Here is a 20,498-nt window from a genome sequence, read left to right as displayed (position 1 = left end):
CATGGTCCCCCGAAACTTCTTCTAAGTGAAAACCTTATATAAGATATGTTAACTTCCCGCTTCTCTCCTCGCTCTACTATTCCTATAATAAGTCTAATTTAGACATAGCTTTTTTTGGAATTGGCAAAGCTAAGAGTCGTGGAGTTAAAGAATCTTAAAAATAACCGTTTTGTGTAGCAATGAATTTATCTCAGAAATCAAACTATTTAATTAAGTATAGCGTATTACTTCTCAAATTAAACATGGTCTCCTAACGGACTTACTACGCCTATTTGCTCATAAGATGATGTTTTAGAGTCCAATTAATACGGTAATTCAGTTATTGTCGACACCAACTCACCAATTCAGCACCTCTCTTTCGGTGTTCGGGATCTTATAATAATGGGTCTTTATACATCCGGACATATATTTGTCCCAATACTAGCTACGTTAATTCTCATATTCCCCAAGCTGGAAGCATCGAGCCTTGTTTTGGGAGGTGTCCTTGACAACGGTATTCAATGGCAGCTATGTGAGCTAGAAGGTAACATCTTTCCAACACAGGACATCATTGCTTCTAGTAGTCACCAACTACGAATGTCATCAGATCTCAAATGCTGGATGAAGGCTCCACATCCCGATACTCTCCACGGGCTTAGAGCGAAGACGGAAATCCTTTCTCTTTTGCGAAACATCACCCAACATTGATGGGAGTGGAGATCAAAGTCGTCCGACGGGGGACATAAGATGTAGATGTTCTTCTTGATTTCATGTAAGATTTCAGGAGGACCGTCTTGTATTGCATGTACATAGACCTCAAATAGTGCAGACAAATAAATCGAGAATCTCCTTTCCCTTGGTACTCTAAGAGATCAAATTTTGGTGATGGCGTCGAGTCTACAGCTTTCTGCCCCAGATCTCCTGTACTACACAGTGGCGACTAGACCACAGTGCTATACCCCTGCCAGTGGAACTCCAATGGAGCATTTAGATTTCTCGAGGTCTTCTCACAGCGCAGGATGAAGCAATATATGATGACTAAGCCTCGTTTAAGAATAGGGGCTCGGTACCACTCTTCACAACACGACCACACAAAAGAAAAAGAAAAAAATTCACAAATGTTCTTTGCCTATGAGTTCAGGCTTGGATTTGGGAGTTGGGGTCAGGTCTCAGATTCAACCCAGGAAATAAGAGAATGGCGGAGATGCAATCTTGATTGAGAGTAGTTACATAGGTAGTTGTGTTGAAAACAAAAACAAAACTTATTCATCTTTCACCATCCTTCTCCCTGATCATCATCTCCGACCCTTCAAACGAAGTCAGAATACTCCTCCTCCTCGACAACAATGACGGCCATCTCCGGAATACCGTCCTCCATTTGAGCAAGATCCCGACCCGCCTTGCGCTCCTTGCGCTCTCCCAAAATCTTCTTGACCTTGCCATACAACATGAACATGGCAATGAATGCAACGACGGCAACAAGAAGAATGAAGAGCATCTGAGTGATGTTCGACTTGCCATCATCGGAGTGGTGTTGGGTGGCCAAAGCTTCATCGGCAAGGACGGTTTGCAATGATCTGCCGGCAAGATGCTCATGCTTGTACGGCTTTCCCGAAGCATCGCATCCGAATTGGTAGAACTCTCCATCTTGAGGACAGTTGCCGAAGACATCAGTGGAGTGCATTCCGATGTACTTACTTGGGTGGAGGTTGTCGTCGCACAGCTTGAATTGACACTTGATGTCATTGGCAGCCTTGCTAGCCCGCTTGAGAAGGTCCTCGATGATGGGAGCGACAGCTCGGATCATTGGGTGTTTGAACGGCTTGCCGGAAGCATCGCATCCGTACTGGTTGAAGCCGTCATCGGCACATTTGCCGAAAACAACGGTGACGTTCTTGGCGGGATGCGTGGGAGGTTTGTCGTGGCAGAAGTTCAACTCACAGTAGGCTTCGTGGGTGGCCTTGTTGGCGACTCGCTTAACCATCTCGCTAGTGGAAGCGGTGATGTTGGAGGTCTTGTTCTTGACTGCCTCAACAATGGCATTGGCGATGAGTGGCATGTTGGCTGCGAGGTACTTCTCGGTGGAAGCCTCGTTGGTGATGTTGAAGATGGGTGCCATCTTTTGTTTTTTTTGGGTGTGGTTGGATGTGGTTGAGTGTGTGTGGTTGAGTGGTGCTAGCGTGATTGTTGTCTGTTGGCGTGTATGTTCGTGATGTATGTGTAGAACGTAAGGTGAGGAAGGGACAGAAGAGGGAAACAATCAAAGATTATATAGCATCAAGTGCTGCGTGGATTTCGAAATGGACTGATCAACAGACTAGTCTGGAAATTTGATTTTGGACCAGGTACCAAAGTTTAGCTGCGGGATGTCACATCATAGTTCAAGGGAACTAGTTGTATTAACATCTGAACTGCACTTGGCCGAGCTAGCAGGTATAGCACGGAATCCTGTAGAAATACCTTTGCAATTTTATATAGGAAAATAGACCTCGTGACTACATCAACAGAACTAACATATGCTTGTGACGCACTTTCTTCACCTTTTTGATCTAGCTCAGAATGTTAGGGACAGTTTTCATCGTAATAGAGTTGTCATTGATCGCCATCAATAATGAATTGAAATGTTTGAGTTGCTCGTTCCAACTTAGTTTCGACTCTATCATTGATGAAGTCTCTTCACAGTCCACACAACAAGTGGACCATATCGGTCGCGAACATGCAAATGCATGACACTCCAAAAAGTACAGTGCCATAGAGATGAGCCCTAATTCCAAATAATTATACAGTGTCCTAGTAACAACAGACAACGGCGAGATCTCGTAAGTGAACAGCTCTGGAATTGAGCGCATGAATAGTATTGCTTGAAATTGTGATCCCTCGAGGGAATTTTCTAGAACTCAATCCGAGGGTTTTGCCGTCTGTGGAGAGTCTAGCCGCCCGAGAACTGAGAATTGAAGGTCTGTCACCATCTCATATATTAGATGTAACTCTTTTTGATTTTCTTGTTATTAAGTACGGGTTCTGTTGCTACCATGCACGAAGCGATCCATATCCCCAAGCTCGTGGCCTTGAATATTCCTCATGATCCGTATAATACCCGTCTGCATTGTACCAGCGCCCCTCTTCCATTATGTAATCCTTGCTAAACATCCTGCGCCTACCCGAACATCCCTTTCCAATACACGAGTTGCAGATAATTGGTCCGTCCTCAAGCATCATCATCTTGACCTTCGGGATATTCCATTGCCATAGCAGCCATAGCCCTTCTTCCTCGTCATCCCAACTGTCTTGACGGGCTTTTACAAAATGATCGAAAAGCTGGGTGACTCGGTTGAGATCTCTGTCGACGTCGCTGAAATAATCACAACCCAAGTACCACTTTGTTTCTGGATCCACCAACGTGCTTCGATGCTTTGCAAGTCTCTTCTCTGCGTGTTGGCCTGATCGAATGAGGAGTAGAGTTTCCAGGGACTCAAACTGATTGATCATCGCAGCCATCCTGTAACACAAGCACATCTTCAAAGTGAAATTGTCTATAGCTAGGTTCTTGACGTTCCGAAAGCTTTGCCAAACAGCACGACTGTGCCGGTTCGCAATGATCTTTCCTCGGAACTTGAACCATTTCTCGATATTGTAGAAGTAGAGAACATCATCTGGACTGCATCGGATCTTTCGATCAATGCCATCAGAGTCCAAACACACAGTGTAGTTGTCTAGGGCGACTTTGCGAGATTCTTTGTCAACTCCTAGAATTGCGAGAGGTTCATGGTCGGATTTGAGCCGAAATTGAAGACGTTGCTTTGAGCCAACGCGATACACCTTGACCCGAATGAATTGAGAACTTGGGATGGTATATCCCCAGATCTTCAATCGCACCTTTTCCGGCAACTCGCTGAAGCGGCGGAAGAAAGGTCCCGTTACTTCAATGCAGTGTTTGCAAGACTCGACAATTGGTGCTAGTTTGACAAACGCATTTTCTATCTTGCTGTCCTTGAGGCCCGTGAAAGTGATGTTGAGAGTAGAGCCTTCCGATATGATCTGTGCAGCGACATCATAGTATGGAAGCATGAAATCTCGTGCTGGATCGCTAGCGGAAGCACTGGTGTCGCCACCGGTAATTGAGATTTTTGTCGGCCGAAGTGGATCGGATCCTGTAAATAAAAGTATTTGTCAACGATACGTTGATTGTATGCAATGTCAAGTTGATCCGCATATCTGCTTACCTTCTGTCAATTCCACAAGCTCATAGGATCTCTTGCCTGTGACACGATCCATCACAGCAAAGACTTCCTGTAGGTTCTCAAAGCTCTGACCTGATGCTGAATGATACGATTGGTCTTTCATGAATCTCTTGAGACTAGATACCGGAATAACAAGTTTTTTTATGTCCTTGAAAGCTGCCCGTAGTTGTTCACCGTAAAATATGTCTGAAACACGATTCAGGATATTAAAATCCGGAAAAAAGATGGCATCTCTGGCCGGGTCAAAACGAATCTTTCTGCGAGCGTATGGCGGAGGCTCGTCCAAGTCGTGTGTACGACGGTGGAAATGGATTTGATCCGAGATGATTTCGACGGGTATTGATCCGCAAAGGGACTCCAGCGCGACCTGACGAGATTCACGACAGGCGAGTAAGGTAACGGCACGGTTTTCGACATGGGTGTAGGATCTAAGGTAAAAGCTGATCACTATATTTTCCGTGAACTTTAAAGCGCGACCTTGGAGAAATGATTCAGAGACTCACCATCTTCCCTGAACATGTCCTCATGATCAACCGCAGCGTTGAATCCAATTCGGATGATCTGTGGGTCTGGAAGAGCGGCCTTCCAGATTTTGAGTCGTAACTCTACTGGAAGACATCTGAACGGAAGGAACTTGGCGCACTTGCAAGCTCTCGCAGCCTCAAGATTCTTTATGGTCGCAACGTCGCGTTGCAAGATCTCTGAGTGAGACCTTGCTGCATTTTGAGCCATTGTGATTGATATGGACAGATGCAGAATTCAAGAATTGACTTGTGCTATTGAAGACGAGGGCAGAAAAAATCGGCTTAGTGTTACCCACCTATCTACAAGTAAGTAAGTAAAATTGAGGGATCGAAAAGCACGCAAGTGAATTGGCGCTAATTTGACACGCTAACAACCTCATGCTTCTCCTAAGTTGTTTTCGCTAAAGAAAGGCTACAAAAGAGAAACCGGAACCGGAAGTCTTGAGGCAACAAATATCGCAACGTCTTCAGCCCATCCTTCGACTATTCACGATCAACACTGGTAAGTGCTCAGACACTCTTCAAATATACTTAGCTTGAATACTGATGAGATAGTATTCTCGAACAGTGCAAACTTGATTTCAAATATAATCAGTCTTCCGAAAATAGCCATGCCGTCCCACCCCAAGTCGAAGCGCAAGTCGCGCAAGCAACGGGAACCCCGCGAAGCCTCTTCCGCTCTGTCACCTACGGCCCGAGAGCCAAAGCATGCCACATTCTCGCCATTTGTTAGGCTTCCACCAGAGTTACGAATCAAGATTTGGGAGATGACACTTCCTGAGGAAGAATTCATTGTCGTCAGGGCGCATCGCGACAAAGGCTCAAAGCAGAGTCTGAAATTCAGCCGTCTATCTCCGTCTCCACCTCCCCTCCGAGTAGTATCTAGAGAAGCGTATGAAGTAGCTTTAGGCAGATACCCCTACAGATTACCCATACTGAGCGCTATTCAGAGCCATTCGATTGGCTTCGGTCCGGGAGATACAATTTGCTTTGAGAACGTGGAGAAGGTGGTCAAGATCATTCTATTCGACAATGATTATGCCAGCAAGACAATGCCCAGTTGGGCATTGAACATCAGAAAGCTGGCGGTCTGCCCTTACGAAGACGGGTACCAAGACGGCCACTATAGGAATATTTCATTTAACCTGGTGCGCAGAGCGATAGCACAGTTTCGCGGCGTGCATACCATTCAAAAAATTGTACTGCGCAAGACAAAGAGACACATACTCCCAGAGCTTGCGGCTGATCAAGACAATATGCTGGAAGTTGGGTTTGTTCCCAGAGAAGGGTTATACTTGGATATCGATCAGCATAATTTGGAAATAGCAACGAAGCGATGGTCGGCGAAACATGTTCAATTGGCTGTGTGGCTGGTGCAATGTGAATGCATGGAAGAAGTACAGACTCTAGATGATTTCTTGGAATCCGATCCACAAGTATTCCGGGATGGAAGGAAGAGTCCACATATCTAATTAATGGCAATGAAGAAGGGCTGGGGAAAGTATTGGCGTAAGTCTCAGAGCCTAAGAAATATATCCCCACAGACGTTTACACGAGTTCTTTGCTAACTTTGGATTTTCACAGCTGGATTCTGATAAGTGCTGCCTTGCTCAACGCAGTCATGGGTCGTGAACGAGCCAGAAAACCATATCTGCCCTCTAATACCACCTCTGTCTCTTCCACCTGCTTATACTCAGATTCTAAGAGAGTCTTACACGCTTCGTCAACGACTGTCCTTTGAACCGTGCTGTCACAGATTTGGGATATCACAAGGGGCTATACTTCATAGATACAAATACTGCTTTTGGAGTAGCAGTCTTCAAGCTATACAAAGGCGCAGAGGAATTCAAAGATATCTTCTAGTGCAACGAAGCGGTAGAAAGTATCCGAGACTTTCAAAAATTTCCAGCGCTCATTCTTCTATTTTGGGAGCCATTGAGACGGTCTTACCGTATCCGACTAACAGGTTCTATCTTAGACCTTGGTAGGGCAGAGATAGTATCGCTTTATGCAGAATGAATCAATTTTCTCCTCATTGATTTGAAAAAGTTACCTGATATGGCTGGCTCACAATGACAAGAGGCTCGCTGGCCCAGTGCTTCCAGTACCTTTCCATAACCTCACCAGCCAAGAACAGAGCCTCCTTGCCCAAAACCCCAGTCCTAGACCGTCAAATTCCCCACAAGCGGCAGATCCCTTGAACTACGCCCAACAAAAACCTCATACTCTCCCCTCTGCAATCTCCACTTCTGCTCCACAACGTCCCAAACACTCAAATCCCTCCTCGTCACGTCAAAGCCCACCGTGACGCTTTCACCCACCTCAACACTAACTTTCTCAAAGCCCCTAAGTTGCTTCACCGGTCCACCCGGAATCCCAACATAGAGCTGCGCTACCTCCTTTCCATCTACACTCCCAGTATTTGCCACACTAGCTTCGATACGGAACAATACATCCCAAAGATCTTCTTGTCCTCCTTCCTTCACACCTCCCGTTGGCCACTCGCCCAAGACCGCTTCCTCAACTTGACTTATGCTGAGGTTGCTATACGCAAAACTAGTATAACTCAACCCAAACCCAAACTCGAACCTGGGCACCACACCCCTCTCATCAAACCCCCTATAATCAACCTCCCACCCCTCCTTATAATCATCCTGCGGAAACAACACAAACTCTCCCTCGGGCTGCACTGGCTCCAAATACACACCCTCATTCCTCGCAACACTATACGGCAACCTCCCACTCGGGTTCTCCTCTCCCCAAAGCAACTTCACCAACGCCCTGCCACTATCCTGCCCCGGCAGATGCGCAAAAATCACCGCAGTCACATTCTCGTGCTCCACCCAGCGATCCACTATCCTAATCCCCGCATTATGGATCACCACTACAGTATTACTGCACTGCCTTGCTGCATTCAGCACTAAGGAATCGGAAAATTCGTCATAAAGTCCAGGACGATCGTGGCTTTCGGTCGCCCAGGCATTCAGGAACACGAGGCAGGCTGATGAGGCGGGGTTTACGGCTGCGGTGGCGTTGAGGTTTGTTGTGTCCCAGAGGAGTTGGAAACCGTCTTCGTAGGCGCGTTGGTTGAGGGCTGAGAGGGGGGAGGAGACTTGATGGAGGGGTTAGTATTGAGGGTCCTCTTTGGAGGGAATGGGGATTGACATACCGTAAGAAGGATTATTAGACCCCGAGCCACCACCTACTGTTAGGGTAGAATTCAAGAATTGTGCCCCGTGCCCGGGATTTGGGATATAGGGGTTCATTGGCGGTTCAGCGGCATCGTATCCAAACACTGACACCAATTCCGGGGTTTTGAGCGGCAATCCCAGGGAATTATTCCCTGCTCTCAGATTTTTAACCAAAACATGACTCTCAATGGCAGAATCAAGTAGGATCTGTTTCGAATCCGGGGACACGGCATTGACGAAAGTATGCGGCGCAGCTAGAGATTTCGGGATATCGATCCCAGGTGATGGGAACGACGACTCGTCTTGGGAGAATTGGTAATATGTTGCCATGATCCTATTACCTCCCATTAATCTTCAACACCGACAGTTTTCGGGAAGAGAGATACCAACCTGGTCGCCATATTATCCAACACCTCTTGGGCCAGACTCCCATTCGCAATACTCGCCGTTAAATTCCCCGCCCAAAAATTCGCAGGGCCTGGCATGACCATATCAAGGCCCGCCTGCGCAGCCACATATCCCGCATGCAGGGCGCCCCAATCACTAACGACGAAGCCTTGGAACCCGAGCTCGGTTTTCAGGATCCCGTTTAGAAGTTTGCTATTCTGGCAGGAATAGGAGTTATTAACGCGGTTGTACGAACACATCACACTCCCCGCTCCGGCATGGATAGCGTCGACGAAGGGCCAGAGATACATTTCATGGAGGAGTTTATCGTTGATGTTAGACGATACTGCTTCTACTCTTTGACTCTGATTGTTGTATCCTGGAATTCTGTTTGTCTCTATTATGGAAATCTTGTTAGAATTTCCAGTCCAAAGCAGCGAGATAATACGTACCTTGTTCATTCCCAATAAAATGCTTAACACAACTCACCACACCCGCCTCCTGCACACCCTTCACCGTCTCCGCCGCCAGCCCCCCCGCCAAGTACGGATCATTACTAAAACCCTCCCAATTCCTACCTCCTTTAGCGATCTTCCCAAGCGGTCCCACCACGGGACCTAGTGCTACATTAACGCCTTTTGCACGGAACTCGGCGCCCATGTGTAAAGCTCTTTGGTAGGCTATTTCTTTATTCCACCTGCATGTATCTACCTGTTAGCTTCATTCTACTCGTCGACAAAGGAGGAAGGAAGAAGGAGGGGGAAGAGAAAGCAAAAAAACGAACGAAGCACCAACCCCCACCCCCGAACTCCACCCACTCACCCCATCCGCAGCCCTAACCCCATTCCCAGCATCCTGCAAACACAATCCCTTGAAGCCCAATCTCTCGATGCTATTAATCCAGCCTACGCACCCGCTGCTGGTGCTTTCTTGGCCGAAGGTTAGGTTGTTTTTTTCTTCGAGGGTGAGGTTCGAGATGAAGGTTGTGGCGCGGGAGTAGGATTGGATCCAGGAGGGGGTGCTGCCTGTGGGGAGCGGCGCGGCTGGGATGGGGGGTGAGAGGTTGAAGAAGTGGGAGGGAGAGGTTATGATGTTGGGTTGGGAGGAGTTTTGGGAGAGGATTGGTGTGGGGAGGAGGAGGGAGAGGAAGAGGGTTGTGGTGAGGAGGGTCATGATGACGGAGGAGTCTGGGTAAGGTTTGATGAAAGATGGGTTTGGGATGGGCAAAGTATATATACCCCACTCCCAGCTCCAAAAAAAAAATCTTTTGCCTGCGCTCCAGTTCTGGCAATTATCAGACCTCCGTCTCCTCACCTTGACTCACCACCGTCGTCCTCTCCCTCCTCCTCCTCCTGCTCCTCCTCGTCACACCTACCCTCTCTCAAAAACATCATCAAACAAATCATTCTTAACACGGCTCAGCAACTTGCCCCGCACCCAACACAACACAGGAGAGGACCTTCCAGAACCCCAAGATGACTTCATCCTCGACTCGGAAACTCGGCACAGCTGAATCCGCACCCGCAAGCAGGTACATGCAATTCATCTGGAAGAAAACGGCAGACGAAGATCCCGTACCTGGATTGATAGTGTCGTTAAGGCAGTTGTTTTTACCCCCGCCCGCGATTTACGCGGGAAGCGAGGGCAAAATGAAAAAAGAGTGGAGGCGGTGAGGCAAAGATTGAGAAGGGGAGAAGGAAAGTATATCCACTTGGAAGGAATCCGGGAAGGGATCAGCGTTAGAAATTGCTGTTTGATGAGGGGAGAATATCTCGAAATCTGGAAATTTGAAAATAAAAATGGGTATTTGCCACTTGTTTCTCTCTCCCGGCGTCTCGTTTTCTCCTGCTTAATTCAATCTACACACCCGTGGCCCGTTAAGGATGTTTCCAAAGAGTGAAATATATTCTTGAATACCCTCGCTGACCGCTGCTTCCTTAGGTTAGACTTCTTGCCTGCTCGAAAGGCAAGTCGGGATGTTTTCTCATCGCCAGGTCATGAATTTCATATCCCACCCACGCTACAATGTCAGCCCTTCGATGACCGGGAAGAAGTACCTCCGTAATGGAGACACCAGCAACCCGTAAGGAGGGAAGAGCCCATCATGCCCTCGACATCCACTCCGCCAGCTCCCTCGATCGCGAAAACCGCTCGAGCACCTCATCCATCCACTCACAAGCCATATCCCATATGTCCCTCGAAGTGATCTTGAAGCCAATATATGAAAAGCCCTGACAAGGGCAGGAGTTGTTTGACAGTCCCATCAATGCATGGTAGCGGACCGTGGCGTATCGATGGGCGCGAATGTTAACCGCCCGCCACTGTGTCGCGTAGTTCTGAGCCCAGAACCTTGTTACTGTTATAGGGTCTAAGAAACAGGTCAGCTTATAGGGTAAGAGAAGTGCAGGTGGCTAAGTTGCGGCACCTGTTCCTCCTACCCCATTCCCTGGCCCTGCTGTTTGTGTCCCAATCGATACGCCTGTAGGTACCGCATTTGCTGAACGTCCTCCATCAGGAGCTGGAGTCTGATCTGGTGGTACTCCACCAAGATGCCTATGCTCATCCCTTGCTCTATCCATTTCGTTTTGCAAAAGAGTCATGCCTCGATCCGCAACGGTGATAATATTCTGCAGCTCTTTCAACGCCTGTTCATTATGATTGAAGAAGTACCCATCCACGCAGCGTTTGAACCATGAAGTCGTATTGTGGGTTCGTTGAAAGGTTTCTGCGTCATAGGCCTTCATCTTATGATATAATCGTTGACGCTCCTTTCTCTTAGCCTCTCTGTCCTTGGAAGTCAAGGTGGCGTGTGGACCGGTAGCTGATGATGCCGAACAGCTTGAAGCTGGTCTAGAACTATAAGGCGAGGCCATGGAAGAAGATACAATGGGGGGCCAGATAGGAGGATCTTCGCTGAGACTGTTGATGGTCTGCATGATAATCGGATCTGGACCCTTCATTACGGCTTGAACAAATCGCTCATCAAATGACCGGTCACGGTCAGATGGATCCTTGAGATCGTATTCTGGCGGTCCGTTATCAAGTGGAGGCTCGAAATCATCATAGCCTATGCCACTAACGCGAAGGATGTCCAGGTTCAGAGTATCAAGTCTGTATAACTCTTCTGCCAACCAACAGCAGTCACTTGGTTTTGGAATACCTGGATAGCCGATCCACAAGGAGGTGTTGCCTGTTTGCCTGCTCCGAACCTTCAAGTAAACTTCAAAAAGATATAATTCTTTCAGTGTTTTCGATATCTGCGAAAGTAGGTCGAAGAATGCGTGGGGATCCATGTCCACTCGCTTTAACTCCAAGCTTCTGAGTGACAACAGTTTCTCGGCAAGATTTTCTCTTGCAAATGGTAGAGATCGCATGTTCCACACTGATTGTTGAACCCCATGAACATGTACTCTACTATCGGTAGTCCTCTTGACATTCCACCCTATCAAACATAAGCTTCGAAGATCGGTAGCTTTCTCGATGAGGTGCCACAGGTTCTGAGCGAATGTACTCTGTCGAGTGTAACGGGACTCTTGTCTCTTAATGGACAATATGAGATGCTTCAAGCCCTTAAACACCTCCATTGTATTTGTGATATCGAGTGGGTTGTTGCATATGTCGATTAAAGTTGTATCGCTGACGTGATCCAGAACGAGATGCTCCACGCATTTAGATCCTTCTGGCCTCGATGCTAAAGCTGCCACAGTCGTAGCGAGGAGGAGGGTCGCAGTCCGACTTTGCTGGCCAACAACTTGGAAAGGCAGATTCAGCTTGAGTCGTGTCATATTTGGGGTATTAAAAAGCACACTCTGCCATTCTGTCAGCCAGAGCTCATTCCATTGTACCTATCGTCCACAAACCTCCACCAGCAGCCTGTAATCCATCTCGTCAAACGTTGTTTCCGACATGCAATATTTGTGGAGAGAATCGAGAAGAGGTGTCATCTCCGGGACTCGTGGTATGAGGCTCTGAAAAACCGTCGTCAAACGCTCAATTTCCTCTGCGGAAGTTATCAGTGACCATTCTGCATCTCGTGAAGGCAGCGATTGCACGCAAGTCCTGTAATCCACTAGAAGTCACTCCAGCCTAGGAAAGACTATCCAAATGAAGCTCGTAACACACCTTCATCTCTCACCACCATCAAGTCCAAGTACAGAGACTCGGAAAGCTTCCCCACATCTTTCAAAGCCTTGAGATCCAATTCCCTAGGATCGGTCCTGAACTTCATGAACCTCGAGAACTCCAGCTGTATACATTTGAAAGCGTATGGCTTCAATGCTACGTCGAAAGCCTTGCAGATCTGGCGCAAAGGGAGTATAACATTCTTCTCGCATCTGCATATTCGGACTACCCAAAGCAGGATCGCATCCAGGATCTCCGCTGGTAATTTGTTCATGGTCAAGATATGGATTGATCAACTTCGCAGTGTATTGGTAATTGTACTCTAAGAATTTGAGTTGCGCTGGTATATGATGTAGTGGTGTTGGTCCGGCGGCGTTGACGTTTCAAAGCTAATAAGTCAGGAGAGATGTCGTCGAGGAACTGGTGAGGCTGCGGACCGTGGTTCAGGGTTCGAGCTAGTCCGCGTTCAGCCTCGCCTGCGGGTTCAACGGCGAAGTTGATAGTGATTTAGGAACGGTGGTTTCAAAGTGCGGAGGGATATCAACTATTTTCTTGGTATCTGGTTGTCCGTGATGGTAGTCTAGAGAAAGTAGAGTCTACTCTTTTTAAGGTATTTAGGTGCAAACTGAAATGGAATATGCATCACGTGAGTGCACGGAATCTTTGTCTCAATGGAGATCTTTCCTTTCGTGGGGGGGGGAGAGGGGGGGGGAGGGGGGTTACAATGATAGTGCTTTGAGCTTCGCTACAAATCAATGACCTGTCCATCTCAATCCCAGCACCAACATAATCCTTCGGTGACGTTTACCCTTTGTATCCCCTCATCACTCCGACAGAACCTCAAGGGTTCGGTAATATGATCAGGGGTAACGGGCAAGCTTGGAGGTCTGATTGGCATCTTATGATTTTCCATGCAAGACAGTCGGCAGACCAAGAATCTTGAGAGTGATATTCAAGATCCCCTACATTTTCATCTATTAACCAAGGTCACATACCAAACTTCTCGAAGATGGAAGAAATCTCTTCCATCCTTGGGAAAGGTATCCGAGCCGTGCTGGCTGCAGTCAGCCTCGGACAACGAAATCCGCATGAGAAAAGTAAAACGCCGTGTCTTTCAGGCTGTAAAAGCTGAGACTTGCACAGAGATTTGAGAACATCGCGAATCCCACGCCGCGCCTGGCCGCAGCAGTGACCGCCGTATGCGGGAAGCCGGTGGTGAAGCATGAAATGGCAGCACCGGGAGAAAAGGAAAGGAAGGGCAGCGTGACCGAGCGAGCTGTGCCTGCTGGGTGCAGATACAGAAGATTGGACGGTTGTTGCTTTTGTAAGAAGGATATCGAGCAAGATGCGCAAAAGGGACCTGAATCAGGTCTCAGGCGGTTTGGGTCTGCCGGGTCAAGGCACAAGAGATAGGGAAGATGAGGCTGCAGCCATGGCTGTGCTGAGCAACAACACATTAACATTATTGCCACCACCAAACTGAATCACAAACCGTTCGCCTTCAAAATTATGTCTGAGGAAGAGAATCAAGATTCAGAATACGAGTCGATCTCTCGTATCAGATGCCGTCGAGGAAATAAATCTCCGAAAGGTAGATCCGATCCACCACTATCAAAAAAGACACGCACGACTCGATCGATTTGTGCATGAGATATGTACGAGACCAACCAAGATCACATCTCCATTCACAAAGTTGTGCAAGGTTCAATCATAAATAGTGCAATATTTAATTATAAAATAATGCACGCACGGGACCCGGCAGAGCCAACATTCCAAGCCGCAAGCCGCCGCCAAGTTCGCGTGCAGATTGTATGAGAAAGATCCACTTTCCTTCCACCTTTCGCTCCCAGCGGAAACGCGGTGGCTGAACAAGCTATTCATAGACGGCAGAGGTCGATAGTCAAAGGCCGACAATAGTGACGAGCGGCACTCTAACTTTACCACTCCCGTACTGTACCAAAAAATTAATAGGGTCCGCGCTAGAAATCTCACTGCTACTGATATTCAACGGCCAACAACAACAACCTGGTGAATCAACTATCCCATCCCATCCAATCCAACCCTCGTCTCCATTAATTTCTTGCCTTCACTCGTTCTCGTTCAACAACATCAACCCCCACTGCATCATCCATCATCTTCGCCATCACCATCGCCATATCCGCCTCCTCTTGTCGGGTCCTGTCCTCGACACTCTGTATCTTAGTATTTCCGTCGCTGTATCTTTCTTCACCTTCGTCACCTTCGTTTGAATTAATTGATCGTCTCTTCTCCTCCTCAATCTGCGACACATCTTACATTATTGCGCCTATCTCCCTAATCGCCAGGAATCCACTTCCAAGCCCACATTGTGAAACAGACGCGGCCTCTCAGCAGATCCTCCCTACCTTCAGTCCTCGTCCAATTCTTAGGGAAACTTGGAATCTACACTCGTTCACATTTCACTTCCAACTTTCTCTGCCAGCCAGAGTCGATCCAGCTCATGCTCCTGTGTGCTCACCTATCTGCGAACCCATTTGCGATGTGTGCCTAGATCGCCAGGTTACTGCAGCACTGAGCTGCCATGCAAGGTCCAACATTGACAATGTCCCCGGCTCTCAACGATAATGCCGCATTCCCTCGTTCGCATTCCTCTCCCAATATACCCGACCTAATCAATTTCGACTTTAAACAACCACCGATACAGGATGACGAGCTTCCCAGGTCGGCAAGTTTCACCAGCCTCCCAACCCTCGATCTCCAGTACAATTCCGAAAAGGAGCTACAGAAATACGTGACTGCGGATGTACCGGTAGAACCATCAACCGATTCGCAGACGGGAAATGTTCATAATGGGAAGGGAGGAAACAAGTTGCAGAAAGAAGACCGGCCGAAGCTTGAGAGGGTCGGCAGAAGGAAGTCCTTGGTCTCACGACCAAAGTCATGGATCCAGAAGGTCAAGGGGGGCAGCCCAGAAAGGCGGAGTTCGTCCGACTTGATTGACACTACACCAGCTGATGCCCCTCCTGTGCCTCCAATTTCCAAGGCTGTCCGGGACAGCAAAACCAAAACCGTATCAGAGTCGTTTGCAACATTTGCCCGGAAGTCATGGATGACGAGCTCAAGATCACCATCTCCAAATCGAAATATTGGCAAGACGAAAGACAATGATGGACAATCTGAGAGTGAATCGAAGATGACGGGAAGTCCAATCACATCCAGCCAGTCCGTGGTGCCTCCTTCGAAGCTGGAATCCTCCCCTACGAAGCTCTCAGATAGTTCGAAAAAGTCGAAGAAACTCTCTATAACACCACAAATGCTTAAATCGAGACCACAGAGCATCCTCATGAATTTCACAACTCTTAAATCTGCCAACTCCTCGACGAGTAGCTTGCCAGGCAGCTCGACGGACGAGAGATCAACGCCTAGGACATCCACGGATAAAGTCCCCCCTTTACCGAAGAACTTCTCTACCGAAAAGCTACAGAATCTTACTGTCGATCTTCCTCCTCGCCGGCGAGATGAGTTGTGGTCGGCGTTCAGATCTCTGGAGAATGATTACTCGAAATTTCAAGCCAAGAGTTGGTCACTGAAGACAAATGTAGTTCGAGCCTCACTCCTACCATTTCTTCGAAACCATGCCTCACATCCTTCGAACAAGAATCTGCGACCAGAAGATCTCGATCGTCGGATAACCATACTGAACAAGTGGTGGACTGGACTTTTGGAGGTGCTGGATGGGAGGCAGAACCAGACAGTTAGTGGTGTGGATAGGCCAATTCTGCTCGAGGCATGTTATGCAATCATGACGAGACCAGAATGGAGACTTGCTCCCTCGCACTTTGCTCCTCTATCTGAACGCTCTCCGAACAGATCCCCAGAAAGACGTCCACCGATGTCAAGAAAAAAGTCATCTGGATCCCTCAGTTCTTCAGCCTCGCAGTTTATGACTGAATCAGTCTACCATAATACCCGAAACTTGTTCATTCAGAACCTATTGTCTCAGATGAGCTTTGTGGTGGATAAGATGTCACTGAGACATGCACCAGCAAGCCTCGTAACATTCTGTGGGAAGGCTGCAGCATATGCGTTCTTTTTCGTCCCAGGTGTGGCGGAGGTCATGGTCAGGATATGGAAGTTACAAGCTGAAGTTCTACGACGAGTTGCAGATGAGCTTGGAATGCCAAGGCGTCCGAATAAGGTTGATCAGGACGAGGTTATTGCCCCCTTTCCGAACCATATGCATTGCCTCGGGTGGTCTTCGGTTAAACAGATGTCAAATCAACTGAGACGAGATCCGCATTTGGCAGTTCTAGCTTCGAAGATCAATTGGTATGGCCCTTGGGTTGCTCGATGGTGTGGGCGAGACAGCGACTTGTTCTTTGTGTTCGCGAAGCATTACCATGTTCTAGCTGAGGAATTTATGCCTGCTGAGCTTCCTATCAGGGAGAAAGCTCGTGCTCCAGGTGAGTTTGGTCATTAGTACAATTGATCACTACTAACTTTTATCAGGCTTCATTCTTGTTCAGGCACAGATCTTGACTGCTCTCGATGGGACCATCCACCGACAACCTGCCGCAGAACCGCCTCCGATCACGTTTGACGATGTTCTAGCAGGAGCTGATGCTAGTGCAGCTGCATTACCTATGCCGTCGAGCAACTCTGCTAGGCCAATGGCAGAAAATCGTCTCATCATGCTCCTACGAGATTTCATATCTGAGCGGCCGTCAGATTACGAGAACGCAAGATTAACCTTTGCTGAAACATTCGGGAAAATGATGCAAGCGGCTGCCAAAAGGACATCCTTATTCGATCACAATGCATGTTTCGTACTCTGCGATTTCATGGAAGAAGCTCTCACCATATTCGTACGATTTCATCACGCCCACGCGCTTGAAGACGATTTTATTGATTGGTATTTCTGGATGGATGTTTGCAGGAAAATGCTCGAGAGTGAAAATAGCATGTCCGAAATTAGGCTCTTTTCTTTCCTCTTTGGCGCATGGAACGTAATTACTAATGACCCGAAACGAAAGGAGGTATTGTGTTTGGAGTGGTTATTGACCGAGGATACGTTCGACAAATTCTTCAATCACTGGTGTCCGATGGTTCGAGCCTATTACATGAGGCTGTTGGTTTGGCGACTTTGTCGAGATGACGGTGAAGGCAGTGATTTGGATACGTGAGTTTTGCCGGTGCTGGTTGAAGGCTTTTACTGACTAGGTGTAGTAAAATTTACTGTGCGGTTTCGACTCGCGTCAAATCAGTCTGGGCCAATTACCTCTTCCTCAAGCAACATGCCGAAAAAGCCCGTATCTTGCCTCCGTCAACAGCACCATGTTATCCAGCTCCAGGTAGACGGTTATTGATCATTCGAAATGACAACCAGTCCCCAGCTGCTAACTTGTTTCTTGGCTTCGACGGAATTGTCAACGCATCTGGTACCACACAAGCCTCAGCATACAAACGCCACTCCTCCCTCTCCGGCCTAGCCAAACTCAACACAGCAGAAACCAGCTCTCCAAAACCCACATCCGACCTACCAACCACAGCACCAAACAAGAAACGTTGGACATTCATGGGCAAAATGCTTCCCTCAGCCATGACACCCACGCAAGAAACTGCATCTCCAACCGAGCAACCCCGCGTCTCAAGCCCAACCAAGACCCTCGAAGATGCACGCCGCGAAACAGCAATCTCGCGCTCTCGTCCAACCCTACACAGCAAATCCTCATCAACAGACTCAGAAACCCCTCCGGCTATCTCCTCCCATCGCGCATACTGCTTCAAATTCTCCCTCGAATGGGCTCGAGATTTCGAGAAGACCCCTCCGCAGCCACAATCCCAACCGGCTCGAGCTGGTGCAGAACGCCGCATCTGTCCGCCTCGCCTCCCGTCCGCGGCGCAGGCGATGCTCGGTGCGAAGGTCCCGGGTACGAGCAAGGAGATCTCGGCCAAGGATCCGGGGGCGAGAGGCAGGACGGCGAAGTATGCTGGACGGGCGCTCGCAGAGTGGGCGTTGGTGGTGGGGGAGTGTAATAATTTTGTTGAGAGGCGGAGGAGTGAGGGCGTTCCGGGGTTGAAGTGGGTGGAGGTTCCTACGCTTGGGGTTGAAGGCTTTAGGAGATTTGGGGGTGGTGGGTGATGCGAGGAGAAGATGGGCCAAAGTCAAGACAAGACGAAATAAGTGAAGATGAGACGGGTGCAGACCAGCTAGGTGAAGACATTGGACAACAAAGTCAAACCTGGATTGTACAAGTTGGATGGAGTAATTGATTAGCATAGCAAAGGCGTTTGGCATACATTTGTGGGTTGGTTTTCTTCCTTGCAGTATTGAGGAAGTTCAAGGTATGTTGATGGTTGTGGGAAGGAAGGAAGGAAAGAAACAAGCACGGGATGAAGAAAGGGAGGGAAGAAGGGGGGGGGTAGTTGCATATATGAACGAATTGAATGAATGTGGTGTTGAATACGTATCTTTCGTCCTTGAACTGATGCTTTGTAAAAATAGTGTGGGTTGTTGGTCATTCACCTTCCAAGCCCATAAACGATCACCCATGTCCGACCTTCTCCGTCATTTTCCGTCCGTTTCTGTCAACCCATTCACTCCATTCACGACCTTTCACAGCAAAGATATCTGATCTCCCTTATCACCAGTAGCTATATAACCCCCCACCCCACCCCGTGTCCGTCCCCATCCCATACACGAAGTCATCAACGATCTCTACCAGGTCGGACACGGAATTCTTAGTCGGGATTGCGGTTGCTGAGGAGCAGGCTACGAGACTCTTTTTTTTTTTTTTTACGTTCTTGTTGTCAAGATCTTTCATTGCTGTTGTTCAGTTATGCCGTGGCGTGCGAGGACGTGACGCAGGTTGAGGGTTCCTTTGCTGTCAATGGCAAGTTCTTGGAGGGTTCTGCTGGGTTGGAAGAGTGGGGTGGGGTGAGGAGTGGAGAAGGGCTGATTTGAGGGTTATATAGAAAAGAGGGGTTCAGGTTGGAAAATTTGGAGGTGATGGGAGGTATTCACCCAGTCCTTAGGGTTCTTCAAAGTTTTTCTGCATATTCACTGGTGAGAGTGTTTGAGTTATAGTGCATGGATTTTGAATTGTTTCTTTCTTGGGTATATATACCCCCCTCTCCTCTCTCAAAGAAGATCCTTAATCTTGAGAGTGGAAAGACCCAGTCAAGAACAAGATGTTTCTTGTGGCTACGGTATTCTGGTAGAAGGTTTTTGATTGGGGTTCGTGGAGGGGATGTGGGTTGGATTGGTGGTTTACTTTGTTGTTGTCGAAAGTTGGGACAGGAGTCAAAGGAACAGAGAGTATGGAAGGAGATTGTTGGCAACAGCAAACTCTAGATGCTGGCGAAAAGGCAGAAGTTCCCGGTTAGGGGTTAAATATCCGAGCGCGGATCGAGGTCGACGGGCGCTGAGGAGGACGAAACAGAAGGATCCGTCAACATGCACTAGGTTTCTGTTAGCTTTTTGCTGTGGCAGAGAAGCTTTTATATTCTTGCTTTAGACTACGAGAGGTGAGGCTGAAGGAGTGAATACTAAAGCTCAGGAAAGAAGAGAAATTGCGAATTTTCCCTCCCTTGGGTATATATACCCCTAGGTCACTTCCTCAAACCTCAGAAATGAAACTCTGCTGCCGGCCCTTTCGATTCTTTGGCCCGGTGCCATATCCCTATCGAGCAAAGTAGCTAGTAAATTGGAACGAGATATCTTGTAGTGAATTTTTTTGGGTTGTTAATGCTTTTCTTGACGTCGAGCAGTTGGATAAAAGTCAAGGAATAGAGAGTATGGGAAGGGGTTTTTGGCAATAACAATTTCTAGATATGATTTACGTATCAATAAAGAGAGACCCTCGCAGAAGGTTTAGCTGAAAGAGCGTTAGAACCAAGGTGGACGGTAGCAAAGGGGGTTGCCAGAGATCGGTGGGCGGGTTGTTGGTTTATGTTTTCGGTGGAGGAACGAAAGTGGAGGGAAGGAAGACTTTTATATCTTGCTTCAGACTGTGAGAGAGGGGGAGGTTGGGTATAAGAGTGAATAGTGAGCGAGAGTGTCAGAGAGTTTTAAA

General features: G+C 48.0%; 6 protein-coding genes across 6 annotated transcripts; 2 read left to right on the top strand and 4 right to left on the bottom strand.

The window, feature by feature from the left end:
* Positions 1-1,288: 1,288 nt before the first annotated feature.
* Positions 1,289-2,098, bottom strand: LY89DRAFT_742790 (uncharacterized protein; the record flags this gene model as incomplete). The annotated part of the gene is made up of 1 exon (XM_018220875.1): positions 1,289-2,098. The coding sequence occupies one exon, from the start codon at positions 2,096-2,098 to the stop codon at positions 1,289-1,291; it is 810 nt and encodes a 269-aa protein (XP_018061917.1).
* A 908-nt stretch (positions 2,099-3,006) lies between these two features.
* Positions 3,007-4,952, bottom strand: LY89DRAFT_742789 (uncharacterized protein; the record flags this gene model as incomplete). Its single annotated transcript, XM_018220874.1, has 3 exons — positions 3,007-4,130; positions 4,203-4,667; positions 4,724-4,952. The coding sequence occupies 3 exons, from the start codon at positions 4,950-4,952 to the stop codon at positions 3,007-3,009; spliced, it is 1,818 nt and encodes a 605-aa protein (XP_018061916.1).
* A 403-nt stretch (positions 4,953-5,355) lies between these two features.
* On the top strand, positions 5,356-6,216 carry LY89DRAFT_677777 (uncharacterized protein; the record flags this gene model as incomplete). The annotated part of the gene is made up of 1 exon (XM_018213704.1): positions 5,356-6,216. One exon carries the CDS (start codon positions 5,356-5,358, stop codon positions 6,214-6,216), a length of 861 nt encoding a protein of 286 aa, XP_018061915.1.
* A 445-nt stretch (positions 6,217-6,661) lies between these two features.
* Positions 6,662-9,117, bottom strand: LY89DRAFT_691646 (glycoside hydrolase family 3 protein). The gene is made up of 4 exons (XM_018216378.1): positions 8,775-9,117; positions 8,326-8,719; positions 7,914-8,269; positions 6,662-7,856 (listed from the first exon to the last, which is right to left on the bottom strand). The coding sequence occupies exons 1-4, from the start codon at positions 8,980-8,982 to the stop codon at positions 6,907-6,909; spliced, it is 1,908 nt and encodes a 635-aa protein (XP_018061914.1). The 5' UTR covers positions 8,983-9,117; the 3' UTR covers positions 6,662-6,906.
* Positions 9,118-10,733: 1,616 nt separating this feature from the next.
* Positions 10,734-13,120, bottom strand: LY89DRAFT_660315 (uncharacterized protein; the record flags this gene model as incomplete). The annotated part of the gene is made up of 4 exons (XM_018212545.1): positions 12,445-13,120; positions 12,183-12,322; positions 11,276-12,131; positions 10,734-11,167 (listed from the first exon to the last, which is right to left on the bottom strand). The coding sequence occupies exons 1-4, from the start codon at positions 12,716-12,718 to the stop codon at positions 10,734-10,736; spliced, it is 1,704 nt and encodes a 567-aa protein (XP_018061913.1). The 5' UTR covers positions 12,719-13,120.
* Positions 13,121-14,849: 1,729 nt separating this feature from the next.
* On the top strand, positions 14,850-18,631 carry LY89DRAFT_357507 (DUF1765-domain-containing protein). Its single transcript, XM_018206973.1, has 3 exons — positions 14,850-16,886; positions 16,933-17,602; positions 17,650-18,631. The coding sequence occupies exons 1-3, from the start codon at positions 15,005-15,007 to the stop codon at positions 18,563-18,565; spliced, it is 3,468 nt and encodes a 1,155-aa protein (XP_018061912.1). The 5' UTR covers positions 14,850-15,004; the 3' UTR covers positions 18,566-18,631.
* Positions 18,632-20,498: the final 1,867 nt, after the last annotated feature.

The sequence above is a fragment of the Mollisia scopiformis genome (genome assembly GCF_001500285.1).
Source record: "Mollisia scopiformis unplaced genomic scaffold LY89scaffold_36, whole genome shotgun sequence".
NCBI lineage: Eukaryota > Fungi > Ascomycota > Leotiomycetes > Helotiales > Mollisiaceae > Mollisia > Mollisia scopiformis.
This window is presented reverse-complemented; position numbering and strand designations above follow the sequence as displayed.

What these genes read in the sequence shown, in the direction of transcription:
- LY89DRAFT_691646 (XM_018216378.1), bottom strand. Translation starts at nt 8,982, where the DNA reads ATGGGCGCCGAGTTCCGTGCAAAAGGCGTTAATGTAGCACTAGGTCCC. An exon ending in TTTTATTGGGAATGAACAAG is followed by an intron (nt 8,720 to 8,774) that starts GTACGTATTATC and finishes TTTCCATAATAG; the next exon opens with AGACAAACAGAATTCCAGGA. An exon ending in TTGGATAATATGGCGACCAG is followed by an intron (nt 8,270 to 8,325) that starts GTTGGTATCTCT and finishes GGGAGGTAATAG; the next exon opens with GATCATGGCAACATATTACC.
- LY89DRAFT_357507 (XM_018206973.1), top strand. Translation starts at nt 15,005, where the DNA reads ATGCAAGGTCCAACATTGACAATGTCCCCGGCTCTCAACGATAATGCC. An exon ending in GGAGAAAGCTCGTGCTCCAG is followed by an intron (nt 16,887 to 16,932) that starts GTGAGTTTGGTC and finishes AACTTTTATCAG; the next exon opens with GCTTCATTCTTGTTCAGGCA. An exon ending in GAAGGCAGTGATTTGGATAC is followed by an intron (nt 17,603 to 17,649) that starts GTGAGTTTTGCC and finishes GACTAGGTGTAG; the next exon opens with TAAAATTTACTGTGCGGTTT.